Source organism: Tinamus guttatus, unplaced genomic scaffold (assembly GCF_059628265.1).
Source record: "Tinamus guttatus ecotype Peru unplaced genomic scaffold, ASM5962826v1 Tinamus_guttatus_pri_ptg000155l, whole genome shotgun sequence".
NCBI lineage: Eukaryota > Metazoa > Chordata > Aves > Tinamiformes > Tinamidae > Tinamus > Tinamus guttatus.
In genome coordinates, this window is record NW_028288689.1 from 9,210,429 (window position 1) to 9,236,889 (window position 26,461).

At 56.1% G+C, this 26,461-nt stretch overlaps 3 protein-coding genes across 4 annotated transcripts; all 3 read left to right on the plus strand.

The window, feature by feature from the left end:
* The first annotated feature begins 12,230 nt into the window (after positions 1–12,230).
* STING1 (stimulator of interferon response cGAMP interactor 1) lies at positions 12,231–16,608 on the plus strand. Its single transcript, XM_010220262.2, has 6 exons — positions 12,231–12,475; positions 12,992–13,172; positions 13,947–14,055; positions 14,207–14,442; positions 15,400–15,586; positions 16,439–16,608. Exons 1-6 carry the CDS (start codon positions 12,231–12,233, stop codon positions 16,606–16,608), a joined length of 1,128 nt encoding a protein of 375 aa, XP_010218564.2.
* Positions 16,609–24,168: 7,560 nt separating this feature from the next.
* Positions 24,169–24,681, plus strand: LOC148595088 (SLC35A4 upstream open reading frame protein). 2 transcript variants are annotated; one of them, XM_088522525.1, is made up of 3 exons: positions 24,169–24,198; positions 24,274–24,372; positions 24,477–24,681. In XM_088522525.1, exons 1-3 carry the CDS (start codon positions 24,184–24,186, stop codon positions 24,672–24,674), a joined length of 312 nt encoding a protein of 103 aa, XP_088378651.1. In that variant the 5' UTR covers positions 24,169–24,183; the 3' UTR covers positions 24,675–24,681. The 2 variants fall into 2 exon arrangements, with proteins under 2 accessions (XP_088378651.1, XP_088378652.1); XM_088522526.1 differs by having other exon boundaries at positions 24,179–24,198; positions 24,313–24,372.
* A 420-nt stretch (positions 24,682–25,101) lies between these two features.
* Positions 25,102–26,210, plus strand: SLC35A4 (solute carrier family 35 member A4). The gene has a single exon (XM_088522527.1). The coding sequence runs from the start codon at positions 25,207–25,209 to the stop codon at positions 26,176–26,178; it is 972 nt and encodes a 323-aa protein (XP_088378653.1). The 5' UTR covers positions 25,102–25,206; the 3' UTR covers positions 26,179–26,210.
* Positions 26,211–26,461: the final 251 nt, after the last annotated feature.

The window sequence follows — 26,461 nt, forward strand, 5'->3', positions numbered from 1 at the left end:
TTCGTGCGGCTGCTGTCAAAAGTGGTGCCGTGGCGCTGCTGGCGGCTGCCGCTCAGCGTCTGTGAACGGATCTCAGAGTGCTTCACCCTCCCTCCGTGCCGTGTAACCCCTTCCAGCGTGCACAGCCGAGGCAGGAACGGATAGAGCTGCAAACTGCAATCCCGAAACAAAAGGACAGTGCTCTTCAAATAGCGAGAAACAGTGGACTAGGCCGGGAGGTGTCCCTAGGGCACAGCTGCTGGGCACTGCGTGCACCAACACCTGAACAAGCCGCGTTCTGCGCTCTGAAGTGGAGCGTGCGCTGCTGGCCTGCACCTCCTCCCTCTGCCTCCGGGCCCTTTGCCTGGGTGGTCGCTCCATGGGGATGGCGCTGGGCGAAGCTGCCGGCTGTGTGCATCCAAGCCAGCAGCTCCAATACTGAGTTTCTAGTCAACAAAATGCCCAGAATGTTTTTATTCCCTCTCAGAACAGCTAAGACTTAAAAGGAGGAAAGAGTTTGTGCTCCTCTGCAGGCACCCTTAGCAAAGCCTGGTCTCCTGTAGATTCCTGTCTTATGCAATTGGAGTTTATAGTGGGTTGTACTAAGATTTTCTGTTCCTGCCCCTCTTCCTTCTACTTTTCCAGTGCTGTGGTGCAGATATTTTCTCTCAGGCATTAGGTTTCTCCCCACAGAAATCCAGTTCTCCTGCTTTTCTCCCTCTGCCATCTCACAAACTCCTCTGACATAGCAGAGAAGATATATCACATACTCTTTTTTAATGTGTTTTTTCAGCAACTTTAATTTGTTTTTTTTTTTTTTTTTTTTTTGGGGGGGGGGATTCTTTTCTGTAGTTGTTGCTCCTCTTGGCTTGCCAGACACCATTCACTCAACGAAGCAGCGGTTCTTCCCCAACCCATCCCACTGTCGAGGGCACCCCCTTGGGGCTCCACTCAACCTGCTCTCCCACCTCAACGTGGATGGGGAGGGGATGAACTGCAAATTCCTCTTTCCTCGGATGCTCCTCGGGCTCTGCGAGCACCGTAGTCGTGAGAGCTTTGCCCACAGTTCTGCTCCAGCTCATGCGCAGGTAGAGCAAACATCTGAGGCAATTTTCAAACTATCTTTAAGTCACATCCTCTAAGAGCTGCACCTGCAACTTTCAGAACTCTGCACACTAGCTAGGATTAATGTCATTTGTTTTCTTTCCACGATTCTAATAATAGTTAAAAAAAAAAAAAAAGGGTTGGAATTTCTCCCCTAATTAGAAAACTACTTTTGGTTCTCAATAGTAGCAGCAACAATCTCGATTGCTGTTTGTTTCCTCACCAAGCTTTGAAAAATCTTTTCTGAGTAGTAAAGCAAATTCAATCCAGAGATCATAGATTTTGAAAGAGATAGGAGAATAGATAGATTGTGATTTTAGTACCAGGGATGACTATGATTCGCCCTCTCTTTCTAGAGTTGTGAACTCCTCTAAGAGATAGATGAATATATATCTCATTATTCACAAGGTCAATTCCCATAGATTGACTGAAAGGCCTTAATTTTCGTCTGTGACTTCAGAGGTTTGGCCTATGGCTTTAAAAAAGCTTGGAACTCCTTAGAGTCTGCAGAGGATTGAAGACAGGAATATGGTACAACCGGAGGGGTAATTTCCCCTGTGCTTCACAGATCTTCGCCTGGCCTGTCAATAGTTCAAACACTTTCCACTGGAAGTAGAAAGTGTTTTAAAAATCATCAAGAGCATCAAGAAACACTGGGCACAAACACATGAACCGAGAGCACAGGGAGCGGAGACTGCGGGGCATCCCTGGCCACACTCCCCTCTCATTTCCCGTTTTGCTCCAGAGTTTGCGCATGGCACAGGGGCACATCCAGCTGTCTTAGTGGTATCTCTAGAGGAGACTGCACACCTCTGGGCAGCCTGCTGCAGTGCTCTGTCACCCTCATTGGCAATGAGCTTTTCCTCAAGTTCACGTGGAACTCCCTGTGCTTTAGGCTGTGGCTGCTGCCTCACTGAAAATATGGTGGCCCCGTCCTCTTGGCACCCTTCCTTAAGCTGCCTGTAGATGCTGATGAGATTCCCCCTCAGGCTTCTCCTGCGAACCAGGCCCAGCCCTGAGAGAGAGTCTCTTCTCGCAGGAGAACCCTTCGAGTCCCATAACTGTCCTCATAGTCCTGCGCTGGACTCTCCAGTGCTTCCATATCCCTCCTGTGCTGGGGAGCCCAGAACTGGACACGGCTCCAGAGCTGAGTGGAGGGGGAGGATCAGCAGCCTCTAGCTGCTGGCAACGCTCCTAACGCAGGCCAGGAGCCCCTTGGCCTTCTTGGCTGCCCCATGGGGAACCTGTTGTCCACCGGGTTTCTCAGGTTCTTCTCCACAGAGCTGATTTACAGCACATGACCTCTAGCTGGTCCTGGTCCATGGGGCTGCTCCTCCCCAGGTGCACGACCCTGCACGCACTTTTGTTGAACCTCATGAGGTTCCTCTGTGCCCATCTCCAGCCTGTCCAGCTCCCTCTGGATGCAGCCCAGCCCTCAGGGGTATCAGCCACTCCTCCCAGTTTGGTGGCATCAGCCCCGTGCCGGGGGACACTCCGTCCCTTCATGCAGGTCACTGATGAATAAATCAAACGGGATTCTCTTGGGTATCCACACTGCTCCTGTTCCCCCAGAGCACCCTGGCTGCAGGTGAACCTTTCTGGTCAACCAGACACTGTTTCCTGCGTGCTTTGCTGCCTGTCTCTTGTGCAGGATCCCTCCAGTGCATTTCCAGGGATGTTCTACCTGCCGCTTTCTGCCATCTCACCCGCTGAGGGGGGCACGGATGGCCGTGGAAGTGTCCTGCACAGCCAGGTCCTGCACACCTAGGATGCTGTGGGATGTTGCAGTCCCTCACACCAGGAGCACCTCTGCACTCTTACCTTCTCTTCCCAAGGAGAGCATTTGTGTGACCGTCCCACACAGGAAGGCCTGGGAGCTGGTGCAAAACAACACGGCTTCCCTAGAGGAATGAGCTGGGCCCTGCCTTATCCTGGGGTGATTCCTGCCTCAATACGTCTTTCCTTCACCACCTTCTTCTGATCAGCTCTGTTCAACAGAGTTGCACTGCAGTGCGGTATTCAGGGGAAAGCTTGACATGCTTAGAAAAAAGGCACAGAAAGTTTAAAATGTGCTAACTTCCAGCCTACACAGCCAAATCCTTTTTTTTTTTTTTCCCTAGGTTTTAATAAGTATTGGGGCCCTGGTTAGAAGGTGAAAAAAAGGTTATTTCGAAGGAGCTGAGACACAGTTAGAAAATGGAAAAACCTCACACTTGAGCAGTGTTAGGCACACACTAGAGGATAAGCATCCACGAAAACTCCCAAAACCAGGGACCTGAAGCATTGGACAAAGCAGAGCTACGGGTTGAGGGGAAAAAAAAAAGCTGTCTGAGCCCTAGGGGCAAACAGCAATGGACCTGCATTTCTTTCTGTAGCCAGAAACTCAGGACAGTTACTTGCCTATGTAGCTGCTAAAAGATTAGTTTTTGAAAGCCAGGCACGGAGACCATTTCTTTCCCCCCTCTTCATCTTTGTTTCCTCTGGGGCATCCGAAGTCCTCTTGGCTGATCTGTCTGACCAGAAAGGTCAGCCGCCACAGCAGCAATTACCAAGGAGCTAATTCTGGTTTGATTTTCTTTCTCTTTTCCTCACGTGTAGAGCTGTAGAGATGCTCTTTGTAGTCTTGATCCAAGTCTGAAGAGCACACAGCCAAGATGGCGTGTAACGAAACATGTAAAAATTTGCAGAGTCCTTCCCATGGAACCTTTCAAGACCGTTGTCTGAGTGAAAATTTGAACTAGAGGCTTGGGGACAGCCAAGAAGCCACTGAGTTTATTGTGGTATACGACAGGAAGGTAAAATTAGCCTCCTGAGCCCAATGGATTTGCCATCCATCATCCACTAAGGCAACAGAGCAGCAGGACCCCAGTGTGATTCTCCCTAGAAAAAGGACAGTGTCCATCTTCTTTCCATGAGGCAGGACACAACTAAAGCAGGAGGAGTTCAGCGGGGGTTTGGCCATGCCATCCAAGCCCCTGGGACAATTTCCACACTGTAGTTCTTTGTCCTCTGGATATCCTGGACCTGTTGTAGCAAGTTTCTAGCAGGATGGAGCCCTTCTCTTTTTCACTGTTGTGCACAATCGTCTCTGGCGGTGGAAGCAGCAGGTCAGTATGAGAACCGCCTTACAAAGATCCAACTGCAAATTGTTGCTGAGTCCAACCACAGCTACACCCTCTTTGAAGTGCAGAACTGCTTAAATCAGATCTTCTAATCCAAAAGTCACTTTTACATTTGATTGTCATCCAGGGCTGAGAGCCGAGCTGGTTCTGCACATAATTCCTCATGTCGCTGCAAGGAAAGTGGCTGAAGAAAAGGCCAAGAGGAGTAAAACCAATATCCTTCATTGGCTGCCTATATTGCATTCAGCTTAAGCTCAGCATAGTCAGGACAGGATTTTCAGCAATCCTGTGGCAGATTCCTCCGAAACGATATTCCTGACACCAAAGAGCAGCCCTTGCCAGCAAACCATGGGCAGCCTCTTCAACAAGAACAGGACCTGCACTGCCATGAACCCCCAAAGGGATTTTCCATTTTCAAAGTGCTTTTGCCCCGTGCTGAATGATCTGCAACCAGAATCGTCACTGTTAGAATTCTCTCAAGGTGATTTCCTCTTGTCTCCGTTAAATGTGCTTAAAACTACAGATAGTCCAAGAAAGGGAGATTTTTTTTTCTTTAAGTAAAATAGGCTTTAGTTCTTTGTTTGTTTGTTTTATTTTAATGTTTTTTCACAAAAAAAGAGGTATAAATGGGAATTTCAGAGAAAAAAAATAACCAAAGCTTAAAAAGTATTGCCAATTTTTACAAATTGAAAGTGTTTGTCATGCTGTTTTGTTACAATTTTCATTTTCAGACAGAGTGACCCAAGGCCACCAAAGGCTTTGCAGTCGCTCCAGATCGGACGTGTGCTCTGCAGCTCATCTCCTCCAGGCCCATGTCTTCAGAAGGAAGGAGCACAGCGTCTAGCACCACCACAAGCTCGTGACCACGCTGATCTCAGCACCGGGTTTGAGAGTCGCCGTATGAGGAACAGAGTAAGAGAAGGGGATGTGGACCCAGAGCTTTAGGCTCAGTCCTGGGTTGGGAAGCTGCTGAGCTTAGGAAGCATTGAGGAATCCCCCATGAGACACTGAGGACAACAACAGGACAATTATGTAATGGTTAAATTGGGAGCATGGTTGAAGAGAAACAACAGGAGCTTTGAGGGCAGAAATACAGACAGTAGTGACACTTTTAGTCCCTAAATTACTAATTTCCACACTCCCAGCTTGCTGCAAACCTCCTGGGCAGCTGGGGTTGCCATGCGTGGTTGAGCGAATAGGCCGCCCACACGAGTCAGCCTGCCTCTATCTGCACCAGTTCCCACAATAAATCTGTCCCCACCTTTTTATTTTTTTGCCCTGAGTTTACCCGTCTGTGTTGCAGACCAAGCAGGTGACAAGAAACATCTTGTAAGTGTCTGAGAGAAGAGGAAGTTGGAAAGCTAAGATATTCACAGAGGGAATTGTATTTATTTCCATGAGAAGTGTGGCACCCCCTTCCAGCACGCATATTCTGTCTCCGTTTTCCACCTGGACATTGCTCCTTCCTGCAACCCTGTAGCCTGCCCTGCTCGGCCATCCCATATCCAGACGCTGCCATGCTGGAGCTCCCCGCTCTTCCACACATCTCCTCCCTGTACAGCAGCTCCCTCTGTATCTGACTCCTTTGCAGAGCTTGCAGTGAAGATCACTAGTCACTTTAAGCACTGTTCTTACGGCACTCCCAGCTCTTTTTTCTCCTTCCTCTCCCCACACTTCTTCTCCTCTCCTCATCCCCAAGTTCTTTTACCCACCTTTCATCCTCCTTAGCTGTGTGAATAGCCCTATTCCAGGATCTCTTGTTGCATCTCAGCAGGCTTTGGCCTTGCTTGGGGTTTTTGTGGCTCCAAGGCACCCCAGCAAAGGTGATGAGCCCACTGCTCATTAGCAGGAGGAGAGGGGACACAGGCACTGGAAGAAAATGGGTTAAAACAAGAGCCACTAGTTTTGAAGATGCCCTCGTGGCTCCTCTGGCTCCTCGGCTGTGGGGTCCCATCTTTGCAGATGATGTCCCCTCCCTTGCTGCAGAGACTGGACTCGAAGCGATGTGGTGAGACTGGGTTTCCTGCTGGCCCGCAGGCTGCAGGACTGACCAGCTGTCAGGAGGGTCTTGGTGGCTTCATCCCAGAGGCCAATTGTGCCTTTGCCTCTGAAAAGCAGGCCAGTCATAAGCTGTCCAAAGAAAGCTGGTCACACCCGAGCAGTACAGCCCATGGAGGAAAACAAACGCACTACACAGCAGACTCAGGTGGAATGAAAAGCACTTCTCATTCCCCCAGAACAAGCTGTTCCTTCACTTTTCAGGTCGTTGACCAACACTGCCTAAGACCATTTCACTTTTTCTCAAGTTGATACCGTCAGGTGCCCAGAGGACACAGGCCAAGAGATAAGAGAAGACCTAAAGATAACCACTTCCCTGTTTTCAGTGGCAGTGCCAGGGCAACTGGTGACAAAGGGTAGGAAACAAAGAGAAAGAGTTGCTGAAAGAGGGCAGGAGGACACATGTGTGCAGGGGTGCCCTCCAAGAGCCCCCCAGGGATCTCTGCCAAGACCTGGGCTGTTTAATACACATGACGTGGACGGGGAGAAGGGAGGCAAGGGGAGATCTGGAGCAACTTTGAGCATTTTGGCAGATGACTTCTTTTCACAGAACTAGTGAGGGCCTGAAGTGCTTCGGCTTGGCAAAGAGATGGTGAATTGTGAAACCAGGGGGACAGGGGCTGGTTAACTGTCCTTGTGTCTCTCAGGACAAGGAGAAGGGCATCCCAGACAAGGCTCTCCTGGCACCGCTTCCAAACAAGCAGAAGGAGCTTCCCCACATAATGTGCAATTGGGGGCTCTTTGCCACACCATACTGCCAGCGCTGGCAGTTTACAGGCAATTCAGAAGACTTAGTAAATCACAGGTAAGAAATCCACTGATGTTTATTAGAGGAATAAAACCCATCAGAAAGGATGGAGGAGCCTTAGTGGATGAGGGCCGCACGGCAGGCAGAGCAGCCCGAGCCGGGGGCACCGTCTGTGCTGCCATCAGCACGGTGAGCTCCTCACTGCTGAAGGATAAATACCCGCAGGGGAGAGTGTCAAGAGGATGAGGCCAAACTCTTCTCGGTGGTGGCCAGTAATGGGTACAAATTGAAACCCGGGAAGTTCCATCTCCGCATGGGGAAGAATTTATTTCCTGTGAGAGTGCCAGAGCCCTGGCACAGGCTGCCTGGAGAGACTGTGGAGGCTCCTTCTCTGGAGATCTTCAAACCCGCCTGGATGCGACCGGGTGCCCATGCTCTGGGTGTCCCTGTTGGAGCAGGGGTTGGACTGGATGGTGTCTAGAGCTCCCTGCCAACCTCAACCACTCTGTGATTCCATGATTCTGTGATCTCCACCTGAGGTCAGGATGGGACAACAGGTCCCTCAGGCTGCTCGCATTCCTGGATAGGTGTCCCATGCCCCACTACTCTTTGTGAGTGGAGATCAGGCACCCACACAATCTGGGGGCAGATTCACCAATCGCTTTGGTCACTAGAACTCTGTGGCTCATGGGACAGAGTGCTCTTGCTCTGCAGCAAAAGTGCTGGCTGAGGAGGTGGGACGCTCCTGTCTCTGCAAGATTGAGGGCAGCGCAGGGAGGGCTCCGCAGCGCGTCGCAGGGATCAATCCCGTGCACAGCCCAGCACAGAACTGAGTGCTGTGCTTTTTTGCTAGGGGGGCTATACAGCAGCCCCCAGGGACAAGTGGGATCCCCGAGAGTCCATCGGCATCGCAGCTGCGCTGTTAAAGCACCAGGCCCAGCTGCAGCGCTTCGGAGCCAAAGGACCAGAAGCTGCTCGGAGCAGCAGCTTAGCACCTGGCTCCTGTCCCGCAAGCATCCCCCGGCTGAGGCTGTCACGCGGATGAAGCCAGCAGCTCCCTTGGCTTTTTCAGGGCAGCAGCCCATGACACACACACACAAAACAGGGAGTGAGCAAGCTGACCCACAGAGCCTGTTCTGCAGCAGGAGGGCTGTGCTAGCCTCGGGAGCTGCGGGGAGGGCATCGTGCTCCCAGGCTGCTTCTCGCCGGGGAGGCACCGCAGACACCCAGGACCTTCTCTCAACAGCTCTTCGCCCCTCAAGACTGCAACCTTCCATGCACAGAGCAGCCCCACAGAAGGCAGCAGCTCGCTCCTCCACATTTTTCAAGGCAGCTTTACTTTAAGGGCAAAGCCAGAAAACCCTTTCCTTGTCTTCTGCAGGTCACTGCTGACCGGGGCCGATATGCTGAAGCTTGGCGCTGCGGAAGCAGCTAAGCCACCTCATGCCACGGATCCACCAAAAAAGGCCACACAGATGCAAAGGCACTGCCCTGGCCTAGATGTGAGCTGAGACACTTCACCAGCCAGGGTCACAGGGCATGGGGACAGCCAGGATACTCTATGTGTGCCCCTCTGCACACATGGTGGTGTTTACGGGCAAGCACATGCAGCTTCACACTTAGTAAAGTGCTCCGGCCCATGGCATGTGAAGGGTTGGCACTGCCTGTCACACTATTTGAAAATAAAATCCCTCTGGGGTACAAAATTCTAATCTCAGTGGGCTCTGCAGTGTGGGTGCATTTTATAGATTGATTTCTTTGCCCAGCTGAGTCTCAAGCAGAGCTCTCAGCAGCACCCGTTTCGGAAGCACCATTGCATTGATGTGGGGAGATTGCTTGCTGCTTTTTTCTTTATATATATACCTCAGAAAAAAATGTTGGCATGATATGGGACTTCCTCTTTCTTCTCTTGAAAGAATAACAGCAAGTACCGAAAGAGGGAACCAGAATCAACTCCCAGGCTTAAGGAAAGACACCCTTAGGAGGAGGCCAGCCTGCCACTTGCTGCCAAGCCAGGCACAATCTGGAAACACCTTCCAGCTGAGGCAAAGCCCAGGGAGGGCAACACAGGCACCTGCAGCGCTCCCTCCTCGCCGATCGTGCCGAGGTGCTGGGCGGCACTGGGCTCTCCCTGTTCGGAGCCGAGAGGTGACTCACAGCCCTTCCTGGGTGTCCCGGGGAGCTGGCAGGTGCCAGTGAGCTCCGCAATGGAGGCGAGGAGGGAGGTTGCCACCTGCCTTACGGGGAGATGGCTCGAAGGTCATGGTCTCCTCTGAAAACATCAAGCCCTGTGCATAGAGCCCAGACTTGGCTCTTGGGCCCAACTCCACAGCTCTGCTCCAAGCTGGGCACCACAGAGAGCCTCCAAAGGTCTAGGTGGCCAAGGGAACATGGCTTGTTGGGTGATGCCAGGTGGGTCGAGACCCCAGGAGCCTGGCTGGGAGAAGAGCTGTGAATGCATCCGAAGGGCCTTTCAAGGTCCAAATTCCCAAAAAAAGCACCAAGATAGTCCTTTATGTTGCAAACAGCAGCCTCTCCCTGCTGTCTCAGGAGCCAGACATGGCTCACAGAGCTTTCATCCATACCTGTGGCTGGCCTGCCTGCTGCGGACGCGATCACCCTTCACCGGGACCGTCTTCCCTCCCTAGGCCTGTCGTCTCCTGCAGCCCGTAGCAGCCCAATGGCTCTCCGTGCTGAGGCCTGCAGTTGGCACCCTGGCAACCGCACTGCAGGCCTGGGGCTGCGGGGCAGCATCCAGCTCGAAGCAGAAGTGAGAGAGACGGAAACAGCCCATGCCTTCACGCTCCAGAGGTACAACGGAAAGCAGCTGCCCAGCTGCCCCACACGGGAGCACAGGCAGCTGCCAAGGACCCCGCTGGATGGGAAGTTGTGGGATGCAGGGCAGCCTGCTCGGCACAGCGGGAGAGCCTGCCCGGCCCCGTGCACGCGGGGACGGTGCAGCGCCCGAGGAGGCAGTGATACGTCGTGATATTCTAGCCAGCTTCTATGACGAAGGGGAAAACTGGACTTGGGCTAGAGCAGTGAGGCGTGCCCAGACCAGGAAAACAAGTCAATGTCCCATAGAACAGGTTTGTTGGGCAGTAAAACAAGACTCCAAGACCTTCAGACAGGCGCAGGTGGCCTTTATTCTGGCTTCCCAGCCTTCTGTTTTGCAAACGCATGAATCAAACGTGACCCGTAGGCATGGCTGAATCGGGATCCTGTGCTGTGTGCCTCCTGCAGTCCGTCTAGACCTCCTGGCAAGGGATGTGCGGGTCTTTGGCTCTGCAAGGGCTCCTTGGCCATCTTGGTGTCCCATGGGCTTACGTGGAACGTTCACTTATGTAGTCCACGTTCCCCAGTCTGGCTATGGGGTGAATATTGGAGGCCACGCAGAAGGCTTTGCTGGCATCAGCCTAAGCCACTGTTCAACCCCATAGAATCATTAGGGCTGGAAAAGACCCTCAAGATGATTGAGCCCAACCGCAAGCCCTTCAGCACCATCCTGCCAAACCATGTCCCTAAGCACCTCAAATAGGAGGTGTGCCCGATAACACTCGCCTACCAAAGACCCCATGGCCATGCAGGAGAAAATTCTAAGCCAGTAATAATTTCCAAGTAAAATAGATGGATGTTAAAGGAAATCACATAAACCGCTTGTGTGCAGTGTCTGAATCCCAAGTGCTGCAGCACTATGCGCCCAAATCAACTGCACCCAAATCAACTGCACCACTGCCTGGGCTGGTGCGAAGGGGGCAGCTAGGGAGACGCGAGATGAATGTTTATAGTTTCATCTGTTCTAATGGTTTATGGTGTTGTTAGCAGCAGATGCAAAGAAATGTGAGTGCCCATCTATCTTCTTGTAGAGGGCAAACTGGTTGGCCAGGCACAGTTTGCCCCTGGTAAATCCCTGCTGGCTGTTCCCAATGCCATTTGGTCCTGCAGGCACTTGGACTGCCGGGAGGATTCACTGGCTTCCCTGGGGCTGCCGCTTGCTCAGCCTCGATGTGGAGGGTGACACTTGCCCCTTCCCATTCGCCAGGTTTCTGTGACCTGCCCGAGCGATGGCTGAGCAGCCCCGCGATGGCCTCGGCCAACTCCCGGCCAGGTGCCATGGACCTGCGCGTGTGTCCCACTAGCTGAGGTACCCCCTAAGTCAGGCAAGGTCTCCTGCGCACTGAGACCAGAGGCCGGGGAGGTTTGAGGGGGAACCTCAGCAGCACGGAGCGAGTCAAGGAAGGCCCTGAGAACCCCAGGTGCCAACACGTACCGCTGCCCACCCAGGCGACATCCCTCCAAGGGACAGTAGCAGAGCTGGCAGCGAGGCCGGTGGGCAGCAACCCCGGCCGGGCCACAGCCATTCCCTGCTGTGCTGCTGCTCGTCCCCGTGTGCAGGTCCAGGCTGCCGCGCGTCACCCTCCTTCCCAGCTCTTTGCCAGGAGGAATCTGCTTCTGCCCAGCTCCAGCTCACCCCTGGGAGCCTGTGCGCTGAACAGAGCCAGGGTTTCTGCTTTCCTTTTCCATTCCAACCTGCTTTTCCTCATGATGAGCTCACTGCCCTGCTAAGACATTCAGCGGGGGTAAACATCCTGGATGTTGAAACCTGGTTAAGTCCCTCTGCCCTGCCCAGCGCCTGGATTGCCTGTGGGCACACAGAGCTTGTGAGTGCCTGACGTGGGAGGGCTGCAGCACTCCCGCGCTGCCTGCAGCTGTGGGCAGCTCCTTCCATTTTCATTTTCATTTTGTCAGGCACTTGATTGCTGAGACTCCTGCAACTCCCACCTAGGTGTCTGGGAGCTCGGCAGTGCAGCGGCCCTGGGCCTCCACCAAGAACCAGAGGCTGCATTTGGCCAGGCCGGGACGCAGAGCTCGTTAACGGCAGCGTCTGCTGTCGCGGCTTTAATTGCTCAGGCGAGTGCGGCACTGGGAGTGGCAGCCCTGCAGGTACCGAGCAGGCGAGCGGTTGTGGATGCTTTGGGAGTGGGGTGGCCAGCCAGGATCTGGCTTGCTGGCCCGCTTGGGCGTGCGGCAGGCACCAGGTAGGGGTCGACATTAGCTCTGGGCAGCTCGGGTGCTGTCTCTGCTGATGCCAGCAAAGCAGGGGGGGGTTAGTGCTGCTGGTGGGAGTTTATCCCTCTTTGGGTTGCACCTGCTCACCAGGGTGCTGCTGGGGGGCCCGGAGCACAACGGGCACAGCTGACACCCCCTCTCTGCTGCAGATGGCCTCGGAGTCAGGGACGCTGAGCGCCACTGCTGCCTCACTCATCCCCAAGGCCAGGGCAGGGCGGGCGCAGCGGGCTGCGGGCCTCCTCCTGGCCCTGTGCGCTGCGGCGCTCTGCCTGGCCGAGGAGCCCCTGGCGCACACCGCGCGTGTCCTCACCTCCTACTTCGTGACCCTCCAGATCGGGGCATTGCTCAAGGGCGCCTGCTACTTGGCGGAGGAGATTTTCCACCTGGAGACCAGGTGAGCCAGCACAGAGCGGGGCTGCATCTGCAGAGCATGGCCCACCGCAGCCTGCGTGGTGCCCTGCAGAGAGCCACTCCTGCGCTGTCCCTACCTGTCCTTTCATGCCGCCACCCTGCAGCAGCTCAGGCTGCTTCCTTCAGCCTCACCCATCTCACAGCTCCTCCTCCTCCTCTCCTGCCCTCCCAGTCCCTCCAGCAGTCTATGAGCCTCTCCATCCCTTCTAGACCACAGTCCCCAGCTTGCCTGTAACGCCCAGGAAATAGATCTCAGCTCCCAGGTGTCTCTCAGCTTCAAGGCCCCGGAGGGTGCAGGGATCTGGGAGGTGATGAGTTTGTTGCTATCCAGGGCAGTGTCACATCCTCTTTCAGACCCCCAACCCGTCCAAGCTGAGGGCACCCCGGGGTGCTCCAAGCAGCAGCCGCCTGCTCTGGGGCTCCCCAGCGCTCGCAGAGGTGAGCGGCGCAGGCAGCGAGGTGGGAGCTTGTGTGGGACCCACGGCCCTCTCCCACGCAGGCACCGCGGCAGCTTCTGGAGGGCCCTGGGCGCCTGCCTGCACCTGCGCTGGCATGTGACCCTGCTGCTCGTCAGCGGCTCGGCCTATGCGGCCCTCCTCGACGGAGACAGATGCTCACTCGGCCTCCACCTCATCCTCTCCTGCTTCTGCCAGCTCCTCTTCCTCGCCCTCGGGCTCCATGTAAGGCCCCAAGATGGGCAGCCCGGCCCCGCTGCCCAGGCGCGGGACGGGGCGCGTGGGCAATGCCACAGGGCAGAGGGCCGTGCACATCCCGTGTGCCTGGAGCAGCTCCCTGCCAGCCAGTTCGGGCCACGCTGCTGCAGAGACCTTGGGATGAACTCAGCACTCAGGAGCCTGTCGCCTCAGCCCCGCATGGCCACGCGGCCTGGAGAGAGGCTGCCTGCGCTCACGCAGAGGTCAAACGAGCACAGATGCCCCGGGGCACTGGCAGCAGCCCCTGCACGCACAGAGCTCGGCTGAGCTGAAAACATGGGTGTTTTTAAACCTGTCAATTGAGCGAGCGCTCAGAGGGGAGAGCGCAGCTCGCATGGTCTCCATAGGGTTAATTAAGCACCAGGCACGCGGCAGAGCCGGGCTCGTGCCCTCAGCCCAGCTGCGGTCTCTCGGGGAAGGCTCTGCTTGATCCTGGTAGAGCCAGAGGGGGAAAGAGAGCACCCTGGTGCTGCAGGGAGGGAGAGGCTGTTGGGCGCCTGTGGGTTCTGAACACCGTGTTCCTGTGACACCAGCACGCGGTGCTGGTAACAGCCATCAATGGCCCTGGAAAGGTCACCGTGCCCTCCCTCCTACAGGAGCAACCCAGTAGACACTTGGGTGCCTCCTCCGGAGCATTCTGGAGATGGCAGCGTCTCTCTAGCCCTCGTAGGGAAGCCAGCTGTTGTGGAAGAGCCAAAGCAGCCACCCTCACCGCCAGCGTCTCTTTTCTTCCCTCCACAGAAGCCCTCAGCTGTGGAAATATCCGAGATGTCTGAGCGGTCCAAGCAGAACGTCGCTCATGGGCTCGCCTGGTCTTATTATGTTGGGTACCTAAAAATAGTTCTGCCACGTACGTAGCTATTTCCCTGCATTCCCTCTCCTCCAGATAGAAATAGCTCCTAATAACAATTCTCCCACTTTTACAGTGTTATCAGGGAAATGGGGAGCAAACTAGAGCTGTTCTCACCTCAGCACCTCTTCCCAATGCCCTCTTCCACCAGGCCTGAAAGAGTCAATGGAGAAATTCAGCAGAGCCAACCCCAACGTGCTGGCACACAGGGAGACCTGGAAGCTCCACATCCTGGTCCCTCTGAGCTGCAGCATCTGTGACGACCTGGAGAAAGCTGACAGCAACATCCAGTACCTGATGGACCTCCCAGAAACAACTCTGACTCGAGCTGGTACGAAAAGAAGGGTCTACAAGCACAGCCTCTACGTAATCAGGGATAAAGACAAGGTACGTGGAGGGAAGCATCAGGGGAGCAGTGGCCATTGGGCAGGACAGTGACCCCTCTCCCGTTAGATGGTCACAGCTCCCAGCAGTCTTCCATAAGATGGGGAGCTCCCGTCCATGCCTGCCATCCTCCCTGCTTCCTCCTGCCTCTGCAGCCTTTACAGCGGGGCTGGGGTCATTTAACCTTTCCAGGAATTGTCTTCAGTCAGGAAAATGGCAGAAAATCTCTTCTCCAGGGAAGGCTTCCCTGTTCCTGGAAGCATCCACTGGATTTTTCCCATTACAGTGCAGGCACTCATACCATATTCAACCTGACAGTCCCTGCTGGCCCCCTTGGTACCGAGCAAGCTGCAGCAGCTCTGAAGCCCAGAGCTGTAACCCACTCCAGCCACTTGACCCACTGTGTTGTTGGTAAAATCAGCCACCTCCTTTGGCTACCTGCTCACTTGTGAAGAGGCCACATAGCCCAGCTCCCACCCTGGGACCTGTTTGCAATGACAAAGCACGGTTGTCCCTTCTCTTTTCCCTTTGGGAAAGGTCTATGTGCTCCTTGATCATCCGTCAGCCCTCTTAACTCCTCAGCAAGCTTCGGCCTCTGATGTATCGACACTGATTTTCTGAGGAATTTTTATGGCTTTAACAAATCTCCCCCTTTTTTCTTTCTTTATTCTTTGGGCTAACCTCCTTCTGGCTTTGCATCTATCTTGTTTTTTTGCTCTCCGTGGGATGCTCAAGCATCCCCCTCTCTAGCAAAAGAGCTACCCAGAAGGTGTGATCAGAAATGAGCCCAAAAAGGGAGGTGTCCACAAGGACCCAAACTCCACGGGGAAAATCTGCCCCCCTCGGCTGGACCAGCCGGAAGAGGCTGGTCCAGGGCTGCCCCAGGGGCTTTGCCCAGGGCTGGGCTTTGCCCAGGGCTCAGCCCCTCCCCTCCAGTGCCTTCCTCTTGCACCCCTGCAGCTCAGGACATGTGCGGTGGAGTTTGCCACCCCACTGCAGTCTCTCTACGCCATGTCCCAGGACGAGGCTGCAGGCTTCAGCCGGGAGGACCGCGTGGAGCAGGCCAAGCTTTTCTACAGGACCTTGGAGGAGATCCTGCAAGGGGCCAAGGAGTGTGCGGGCACCTACCGCCTCATTGCGTACGAGGGTGAGCGAGCAGGGCAGGAGGGCAGGGGCACCCAGCACTGCGCCGGTGCTTTTGGGTCTCTAAAGTGACCTCGGATTGGAGCAAAGGAGGGGAAATGTGCAGGAGACGGGCAGCGCTTGCCCGATATCCCGGCTCCCCGGGCATGGCGAGGCCTGCCACGGCAGAGGAGGGAACGATCCCCCCGGCACATGAGGATGTTTCGCTGGTGGTGTCCTCACAGCAAGGAGGATGCAGACAGGGCTGGCCCCTTCCGAATTCCCCAGGGGCACCCGAGAGTGGCAGGCGACACCGCTGGGGCGGCAGGGATGCCTGCCAAGCACTAAACCCAGCAGCAGCTAAACCCAGCAGCAGAGCCTCCGCGGAAGGGCTGCCTCCCGGAAGCACTGCATCTCCCAGGAGAAACGGCTGCCACGGGAAAGCCCTTCTTGGCAGCGGGCAGGATGTGCACATGGTGCCTTGGGGCTTCGCTCCCTTCTTTCCTTTCTCACCTCCCCAGCTCTGCCAGGGCTTGAAAACAGCCCCCGGGATTCTCACGCAAATGAAGCTCATTGTTTTTCAAAGCAAATTCCGTGCACTCCCTGATAGAGAGAAGCTTTTCCACGCAGTAGCGAGGTGGTTCCCATCACAACAAGCACTGCTGGGAATTCAGCACACGACGCTTGCATTTTACCCCTGTTCTGGCGTTTCATGCTTATTTTCCTTTCTCTGGCGTGGGGAGCAGGAAGGCAAGCCCTGTATTTCGGCTTCGCAGGCAATTGTGCCAGTGTTGAGGAACCCTGCAGAGCTTGTGCTCCCCGCACAGAGCCATCCCTAGGCCACAGTGGTCACACAGGGTTTTGTCTCCTGCTGCAGGGTCGGGCGAAGCTGAAACCCACTTCTTGTCCCAAGAGATCCTGCGGCACCTGCAGCAGCAGTGTCGGGAGGAGTATGCAGTGTGTCCCGGCTCCTCCTGCTCCACCGACCTCAGCCTCCAGATCAGCGGGTCAGACCTGCCACAGCCTCTGCAAAGTGACTGCCCCTGAGCCCCTCTCCACAGCCTCAAGCCTTCGCTCCTCCTTCTCCCGGCCTCAGCCCTTTGCAGCAGTGGACGCGCATGGCCGCCTTCCCCGTCGTCTCGCGAGAGCTGTGACTACCACGACCTCCCCGGGACCAAGTTTGCCGACTCCAACCACAGTCCTGTGACCTGCTTCCCATTTTATTTGCCCTTTATGTTACGTATTTCTCATGTGTATAAATTCACCCGGGCCTTTTTAATTTGCTTTGACCGGTAGCGGGTCAGACATTTTCCCCTGGGGGATGTTGTGCTATTGCAAGTGTGGGGCGCACTGCCCCCACAGGCCAATGCCACCCCCACGCGCTCGTATGCCTCCATCCCCAGCAACTCCCGGCTGAGCGGCAGCAGCCGCCCCCCCGCCCACGCGCCAGTTGGGCTGGGGAAGGCACCGCGCGGCAGCGCTGCAGCGGGAGGATCTCGCGGCATGTGCAGCTCGCGGCAGCTCTGCGCTGAGCGCTGCCTGCGGCAGCCGCCCTCGCCACTGCCGTGCCCTCTGGAAGCATTCCCACAGCCCTCGGTCATGTGCCGGGCGCCCCGGCCCTGCTTTGTGGTTTCCTCTAGCGCTGTTGGCCTGACCCTCCGAGGGGCTGGACAGATTCCTCCCCACAGCTCAATCCACCTGGTGCCAGAGGACGGGGGCCCTCGAGAAGCCCAGCCAGGCAGGGCCCCTCTGGGCACTCAGGCCACGAGCCTGCAGGGAGCCTCGCCGGGAGAAGCCTCGGGAAGCAGGGAAGGCTCCTCAGGAGCTGCCATGCAGGGGGATGCTCTGAAGAGGCTCAGGGTGCTGGAGATGGCCCGGAGGCCCCTGCACCCAGGTAACTCCATCAGCAGCAGCTTCCTTGTCTCTCCAGGAAGCCACCTGTGAACCAGCCCCAGCTCCTTCCTTCGCTCCCCACTCTCCTTCCCAGGAAGAGCTGCTCTTCCCCAGCAGCTGCCGCTCAGCAAACAAGCCCGGGCGAAAACCTGGGTCCCCTCCCTCGTGCCCGGGGAGAGCAGGCGGCGGGAAGTGCCTCTCGCTGCCGCGGCCTGGCAAGCACACGGGGGAGGTTTGGCCGCACATTAGTGCCGCCAGGCCTGGGAATCGGAGCCTGTTTCAGGATTCAGTAAAACCTTAATCCGCAGCATAATCTCCGGGTGCCGTGTCTGTGCGGAAGACACAAGGGGCAAAGGAAAGGGCTGCAAAAGGAGGGGCTGGCACAGTGAAGGCTGCTGCAAAGAGCTGGCACCTCAGGGCCTGTGGCGGTTCCAGTGTCCTTGCTGAGGCCACCGGGATGTGCCGAGCGCGCGGTACTGCATGGGGCAGGGAAAGCGCAGGAGCTGCCAGTGGACACAGAGCTGGGCGCTCCTCAAACACCTCACAGCATGGAGCAAATCCCGCGGGAAAAGGCTGATAGTTGCACAGTGCTCGGGCTGAGCTCGGGAACGTGGCCGCAGTCAGGCCAGCGCCCAGAAGCTGAGCTCAGGTCAGCTCCGGGCTGCCAACCGCCAGCTCCCAGGTCCCGAGAGCTGAGACCGAGCACTGCAGCAGGGACGTGTTTGTGCAGAGCTGCTGAATGGGCCCCTGCACAACCCATCCTCGGCACCACTTTCCCCTGCAGCTGCTTTGAGCCACCCCCCACCATGTCCCTTGTCCTGCCCAGCAGGGTGGCTTTGCAGCAGGCCCAAAGCAGCCCTGGGACACCTCACGGGGACTTTCATCTCTGAAGGAAGATGTGTATTAAAGAGAAAGGACCTGAGAGACCAATATTCTGCTATGTCCTGTAACCCCCTGCCCAGGGGCATTCCCTGTGGGATCACACTGTTGGGAGCTGGAAATCCCAGCTCTTCCGGGAAACCACAGCCCATCTCTTGCAGGGCTGCAAAGGACATTGGCAGCTTGGCCAGGTTGGCATTGCTCAAACTCCAGAGCTGGAAGGCCAGAGAAGTTCACAGGGACGACTTGTGCCGCACAACAAAATGCTGCCGTCACGCAAAACAGTTCCCTTCATCTGGTGGCTTCTCTTGGCCCGGGCTGAGCTCTCCTCTGTCACAGCTTTTGAACACGTCCACATATCAATCCCCAGTTATCCGGCACCGCTTAAAGCCTTTTGGGGTGAGCGCTATAACTCAGCTTGGGGAATTGACCCTTTTCATCTCCGGATTTCTAGAGTGACCCTGTTTGTCCCCAGAATGTTGCACAGTTCTCTGGCCCCAAGCTATGGATATATCAAGGCTCTGCTTAAAATTGGAAGAGCTTAATTTTGAAGCATGTAAGTGAATTCAGTTCATGGTGGGAACTGGACCTCGGCTGGACTCACAGCTCATTTTGAGCAGCATAAGAAAGACCCACGGTCTAAAAGGGGAGTGAGGGACAATGTTGCAGCATTCCTTGCTCTTGGCTATACTGTCATTTGTTTACAAATTGAACTGATCCTGATGCTGGTCTTTCTCCCTCTTGCCCACGGGACCTTGTCCTTGCAAAGGCCACTAAAAGGACTCTGATTGTTAGCGAACGGATCACGAAAAATGGGTAGCAGTTCCCATTTCTGCCTTCACTCTTAGTAACTTCTGCCTGCTGTGCCTTGAAGTCTGTGCCAAGTAGATGTCTTGGCTTTAACATTTCCTTCTAACAGAAGAGCCAGAGCGACTTTCAAAGCTTTGAAGATGTTACGCAGTGGCTTGGAAACAAATGTTGGCATTAATAACAGATCTTCTGGAAGACCCCAAAACCTGACTCACTGTAAAACCATCTCCAAGTGGCCCCAAGTTTCCCCACACTTGCTAGTGCACCCGCCCACCTTGTCCTCACTTGGGTATTGGAGCATTTGGGCAGGAACTTCCTGATTTTTATTTGCTTTTTAAGTATCAAACTGGGGAGTTTGTGAACTCAGGCTGCTGCTTTACCTGGGCGGGCAGGTGAAGGTGCTGGGCGCAGTGGCGGGGCTGCGTTCGTGCAGTGCTCTGCTGCCCTCACGTGCTGCTTTCGGCCTCATCCCACTTCCCGGAGCCGGCTGTGCTGCTGGCGCTTCTGGAGCTCCAAGCAGTGCTCCAAGGTCCCTCGCGCGCAGCTTCTTTTTTTACCTTTGTGGAGTCAAACTCTGCTATAAAAGTGGGTTTATTGGAAGCGATCAGGGAGGACAATGCGTTCCCCAAGGGCCATCTCCTGCCTATGGTTAAATTTTGCATCCTGTGATTTTTCTACTTAAAAAAAACAGGGCTTTAATTCCCAAATGGCATGGAGCTGAAAGGACCAGAATGTGGAGTACAGCTCTTTCTCTATGCAAAAATGGACAAAGCATTTCAGTGAGGACCCTCAAATGGGCAAATCAGGCAGACAGAAAACCACACTCTGCCCTTGTACGTGATGCTGGTGGGTAACTGATACCTCGTATCTCTTGCCCATCCTTCGACCAGCTGTTTAGGACCATCTTGTGAACTGGCAAGGAGAGCTGCAAAGGGTAAGTGAGCTCATTTTCCAGACAGGCCCGTGCAAGGAGCAGTAACCAGATTTTGCATCATTGGCCCATGGATAAAACACTGCAGAAGGGAAGCAGACAGGGCGGCTGCGGTTACGAGGAGGCAGCTGAGAGCCATCTCCGTGTCCCTACTGCTGTCTGCCCTCTGCATCTCTTATTTCCACAGGCCATTGGGGAGGAAGGAAGTGTTCTCCTAGGATTCCTTCTCTCCTTCCCCATTACATTTGCTTTTCTTGTCCCGCCTTGTTCTTTCTCTCTTTTCTATGAAGGCAGGGAAACTAAAACTTCTGCTACTTCTTTACTCACATTTTATTTACAAGGCTGTAAAGCACTGTCATAAGAGACCCTGTCTACTCATGTTCCTTGGGTGGGTAAAAAAAATAGCTTCTGCTCTAGAAACTCTATCAGACACAGGAATCACACTCCCACACGCCGTCTTTGGAGCTACTGGAGACCCTACTTCTGGCAGTGCCCAAGAACTGTCCCGCCTGTGACTCTCTTTCTCAGAAACAGCCGATTGAGCCTCCCACTGTGCCCCCAAAAGAGCTAAGTGGAGCAAAATGCCTCAGTCCTTGTGTGGCCCAGTCCCTTGTGTCCCTGGCAGAGCTCAGTCCCAAGCTCCAGGAAGAAAAGCCACAGCAGTTTGTGCAGGATCCCCTGCCAGCTCTAGCCTGGCTCATTTTCGTTCTTTCCTCACCTCTTTCCTCACCGATTTCTAACCGGCTGGATAGACGAGGGGAGAGCGGTGGATGTCGTCTATCTCGACTTCACCAAGGCTTTTGACACCGTCCCTCACAACATCCTCCTGGGCAAGCTCCGGAAGTGTGGGATAGATGAGTGCACAGTGAGATGGATTAGGAACTGGCTGGATGGCAGGGCCCAGAGAGTGGTGATCAGCGGTGCAGAGTCTAGTTGGAGGCCTGTGGCTAGTGGGGTCCCCCAGGGGTCAGTCCTTGGTCCAGTCCTGTTCAATTTATTCATCAATGACCTGGATGAAGGCACAGAGTGCTCCCTCAGCAAGTTTGCTGATGATACCAAACTGGGAGGAGTAGCCGATACCCTAGAGGGCTGTGCTGCCATCCAGAGGGACCTGGACAGACTGGACAACTGGGCGGTGAAAAACCTCATGCAATTCAACAAGGCCAAGTGCAAGGTCCTGCACCTGGGGAGGAATAACCCCAGACACCAGTACAGGCTGGGGACCGAGCTTGTGGAGAGCAGCTCTGCGGAGAAAGACCTGGGTGTCATGGTGGATGACAAGTTGACCATGAGGCAGCAGTGTGCCCTCGTGGCCAAAAAGGCCAATGGGATCCTGGGCTGCATTAAGAAGAGCGTCTCCAGCAGGTCGAGGGAGGTGATCCTGCCCCTCTACTCAGCCCTGGTGAGGCCGCATCTGGAGTACTGTGTCCAGTTCTGGGCTCCACAGTACAAGAGGGATGTGGAGCTGCTGGAGAGAGTCCAGCGCAGGGCTACAAGGATGATCAGGGGCCTGGAACATCTGCCCTATGAGGAGAGGCTGAGGGAGCTGGGCCTGTTCAGCCTGGAGAAGAGAAGGCTGAGAGGGGATCTAATCAGTGTATATAAATACCTCAAGGGAGGGAGTGCAGAGGACGGTCATGGTCTCTTTTCAGTGGTGGCCACTGATAGGACTAGAGGAAATGGCCGGAAACTGAAACATCAAAAATTCCATAGGAACTTAAGGAAAAATTTCTTAACAGTGAGGGTGACAGAGCACTGGAACAGGCTGCCCAGAGAGGTTGTGGAGTCTCCTTCTCTGGAGATCTTCAAAACCCGCTTGGATGCAGTCCTGTGCCACGTGCTTTAGGTGTCCCTGCGTATGCAGTGGGGTTGGACTAGATGATCTCTAGAGGTCCCTTCCAACCCTAAGCATTCTATGATTCTATGATTCTATGATTTTGTCTCCAGTAAAAGAGAGAGCCAACCAAGCTGCTACTCCTGTTGTACCTAGGCACTGCCCCAAGTCTGGGGGAGCGTGAAGCTGTTCAGGGCAAGAAGGATGATCTGAGGAATCAGGGCAGATGTGGATACGGGGGAGATGCCTTCTATCCTCAGGAAAAGCAGCACTAGCTTTTAATCCACTTTGGTTGGTGAGGAAAGAACCCACAGCATCATCTGCACAAACACAGGTATCATGTTCCTGGAAAAAAAAGGCAGGGGGAAAGGGTTTAATAAGGATGGGAAAGGTTCTGCCTCTCGTTCCTGCTGCTGGCACTGAGCAAACGTGTTGCCAGAGAGCAGCTACTGGTTACAGGGGCTGCACCTGCGTGGGCACCCACAGCTCTCCCCGTATCCTCTGCTGGGCTCCAGGCACTGCCACAGCTGGGTGACAGGGGTCCCCACCCGCCCCCTTCCCAAGCTCTCCTTCGGGGGGATGTGGGTCTGCTGCCCAAGTAGTATAAATCACTGTTTACCTTCAGGAAGATCGAGGCAGAGCTAAAATTTATTAAAATGCCTTTCAGTCATTAAGCTGTATCTATTAATAGACTGGAGCGGGTATCACCAGCAGCAGACAAGCAGTCCCGCAACGCGGGGGCTTGCGCGGGTCGCTCACATTCACCCTGCCGCCACCTGGGCACCCACCCCGGGCCCGAGCCCAGCTGCCACCTGCAGCGGCCCGGCCGGAGGGTGCCTGCAGCATCAAGGGACTCTCCGCTCGGGAGGCACTTGCGTAACCCTGTAGTCGCTGTGTGCACACAGCAGCCTCCGCATTCCTGGGACGGCTCCAAGTCACACAAGCCACAGCTGCCGCCTCCCTGCATGAGCGGCCACGCGGGACCCGGCAGCCCCGCGGCAGCCCCCGTCTTGGCGGTTCAACCCCATGGCCAGACTCCAAACCTCATCAGTTTGGGGGAGACATTCGCAATCCTTCTCTCTCAGCATGGCCTCTTCCTCTCTCCAGCCTCAGGGAGCTATATCTCCCTCCCCACTGGCAGTATCTGCTCACACGGACTGGTTGCCCCGTGGCTAGGAGCACATTCCCCTGCCCGCAGTGCGACCACAGCATCCTCGGGAGACTGCAGGTAGAGGCATAAAGTACAAGGCTTAGGAAAGGACTGGGGGTCTATAAGCCGGGTGCCTGTATATGTACTCTTAAGGTCCACTGGTTAAGAGGGCAGGGAAGACAGAGACCCCAGGGCTGGGCCTATCTGCTCCGGTATCTCCGTCCCTCACTGCGGAGCCGATCCCAGGCTGCTGCGGAAGTTCCTGCTCCTTGTGACAGCACCGTCCCCGCGGAGCGGGCAGGGAGAAGGGGCCCGCGGAGCGGGCAGGGAGAAGGGGCCCGGCGCCATGAGGGGGCTTCTCTTCCTGCAGCAGGCCAGGAAGCACAGGCGGCTCCCTGTCTCCACCTCTTTCCTCGTCTCCTTTGCCTCCTTCTCCGTTCTCTGAGCTCCTTCCTTCTCCGTTCTCTGAGCTCCTTCCCCAGCCCCGCACCAAGGGAGGCTATGGGGCTGCAGGTGATGCAGCCCCCAGGGGCCAACGGGGATCCCCAAACCCGCAAGCCCGAGGCCGAGTTTGCCAGAGCGGAAAGTGGCGCAGAGGGGCAGGAACGCAGGGCTACTCCGTCCCTGCAGCCCAGCACCAGGGCAGAGTCCCCAGGACAGGGCCACGGTGGCTCTGCGAGGGCCCGACACGGCCGGGGGACGTCATCCTGCTGCTTCGGCAGCCGGCAAGGGGACACCCCTCGTGGCAGCCGGGGGAGCTGCTGGCGTGGGGGGACATTCCCGCAGCGCTGCCGTGTCCCCAGACCCTGCCCGTTGCCCAGACCCGCTCGTGCGCCCCGTCGGCGCCGGGGCCGAACGCGGCCCCCTTCCAACAGCCGCCCGACCCCGAGGCCTCCCCGCACAGCGGCCTGGCCCGCGCTGGATCCGGGACTCTGCGGCGGTACCGCGGGGGGAGGGGGTAGCGGGGGAGCAACCGCCCGCCCGGGGCGGGCGGTACCGGGGCGGTACCAGGGCAGGGGGCGGGCGGTACCTCGGCAGGGAGGGGAAGGGGGGATGCCCGGCCGCGCTCCCTGCGCCCGCCTCGAGATGGCGCCGGGCGGGCTGTGAGCGCGCGGCGGCGGGAAGATGGCGGACGACAAGGTGAGCGGGGCGCGTGGGGCCGCGGGCGCGGGGCCGCCGTGGGGTCGCCGCTTGCAGCGCGTGTGTCTGGCGCAGGGCTCGGCGGCACCGCTCAAGGACCTGGCCTGCCTCAAGGAGCAGCTGGAGAGTCTGCAGCGGCGCGTGGAGGGCGAGGTGCGCGCGGGCGTAGCGCAGGTGAGCGCGGCCCCGCCGCCCCGGTCCGGCCCCTGGGTCCCCGGGGCGCAGCTCGGCTCCGTCCCGCCGCGAGGCGGGCGCTCAGGGCTGCTCTCCCGGCGCAGGACGGCTCTCTGCTCGCCTCCCCCTTCCTTAAGGGCTTCCTGGCCGGCTACGTGGTGGCCAAGCTCCGCTTCTCGGCCGTGCTGGGCTTCGCCGTGGGCACCTGCGCAGGCATTTATGCGGCGCAGAACTACGCTGTGCCTGATGTGGAGAAGACGATCCGCGACTACCTCAGCTCGCTGAAGAAAGGCCGGGACTAAGCGAGGTGCCCCGTGGCCGAGGTGACCCCAGGAGGTGCTTAGGCTTCTGGGGACAGCTGACACATGCACTGGGATTTTCCATTAGAAAAATGCTTTCTATGAGGTACTGATGGGACATCAGCAGGTCTGATGTTGGGGTGTTTACTAGAGTATCACGGGAGAGGTGATGGCTATGATAGCACTTCATAACTTGGAAGTGTTGGCAGCCAAGTGCTTCCCAGATGCTTTTTCCCCTCATCCGTCTCCCCAAATGAGGGAAAAGCTGTTGGTGACCTGTCACCCCATGTGCCCTGCCACCTGCTGTGCCTGAGGAACAGGCCTGGGGGCGCTTCTTGAGGGGCAGGGCCCTCTCCTGAATGAAGAACAAAACTGATCCTGTCCCCTGCAGCAGAAGTGTAATGAGTAATGTGTCTTGAAATAACTCATTAAATTAATGGTATCCAATCTTTTCTTGAATGTTGCAGAGTGCGAGTGTGTCTGGCCTCCCTGCCCTTGTAGGTAGCTGCTTGCCCTTGCTGGTGGCCACCCGAAAATGGGACTGCTCTCTGGTGATGCTGCTGGCTTTCTGCTCAGGCCTGCAAGCTGGGTGCTTCACAGGGGGCTGTGGGCACTGATGCTGGTCCTGTCTGTAGCCGTGTATGGCTCTCACGCTCCCCTGTTAACCCTGTGCAAGGTGGATGGGAAGATCCCCTTCAGCTCCTCGTCTGTTGTGGTTCTTATCGAGCTGACGAAGCTGGTGTTCTCCCTTCTGATCATGCTGATCCGGGACCGAAAGCTGCTGGGAGTCACGGTGTCGTGGTACCATGTTTTCCCCTTTGCCCTCTCTGCCCTGCTCTATGCCGCAAACAACAACCTGGTGGTTCACATGCAGCTCTTCATGGATCCCAGCACTTACCAGGTCTTGAGTAACTTAAAGATCGTCAGCACCGCTCTCCTCTACAGCTTCTTCCTGCGCCAAAGACTCTGCCTGCGCAAGTGGCTGGCTCTCCTCCTGCTGACAGCTGCTGGGGTGAGCTACAGCTGTGGAGGCCTGCAGGACCCCCACGATCCCGGCAGCCCCTCCAAGATGCAGCTGCATGTCACGCCAGTGGGTCTGCTGCTCATCTCTGTGTACTGCTTCATATCAGGCCTGTCTGCTGTCTACACAGAAGCTATCCTGAAAGCCCAGGCTCTACCTCTCAGCCTCCAGAACCTCTTCCTTTACTTCTTTGGGGTCCTGCTCAATGTGACTGGCCACTTCTGGAGCAGCACAGAGGCAAGTTTCCTGGAAGGCTTCTCCTCCTGGGTGCTGGTCATCGTGGTCAGCCAGGCTTTGAATGGCTTGATCATGTCTGTGGTCATGAAGCACAGCAGTAACATCACCAGGCTCTTTGTGATCTCCTGCTCCATCTTGGTCAACGCCCTCCTCTCCGTCACCCTCTTTGACCTGCAGCTCACCCTCTTCTTCTTCATTGCTGTTGCAAGTATCGCCCTTGCTGTTCACTTGTACTATGGGGTCACGTAGCTGCTGCCTCCTGCCCTTCATGCAGTACCAGGGCAGCCTTTAGTTGTTATTTAGGGGTGTCATGGCCATCCGGGGGCTGGCTCAGCCCGTCAGCCTCCCTGCCTCTGTATGTGCATCTGGTAAGGCAGGATGGCCGAGTAAGACTTATTGCTGAGCTGGAGCAGAGGCATGTGAGGGTTTTGGGCAGTGCATGTAAGATGAGCAAGCATGCCAGGAGGAGTGCTGAAGGCGAGTGCCCTGTCCCTATTTCCAAGGGACTGGAGCCAAAAATGGCTTGGCACTT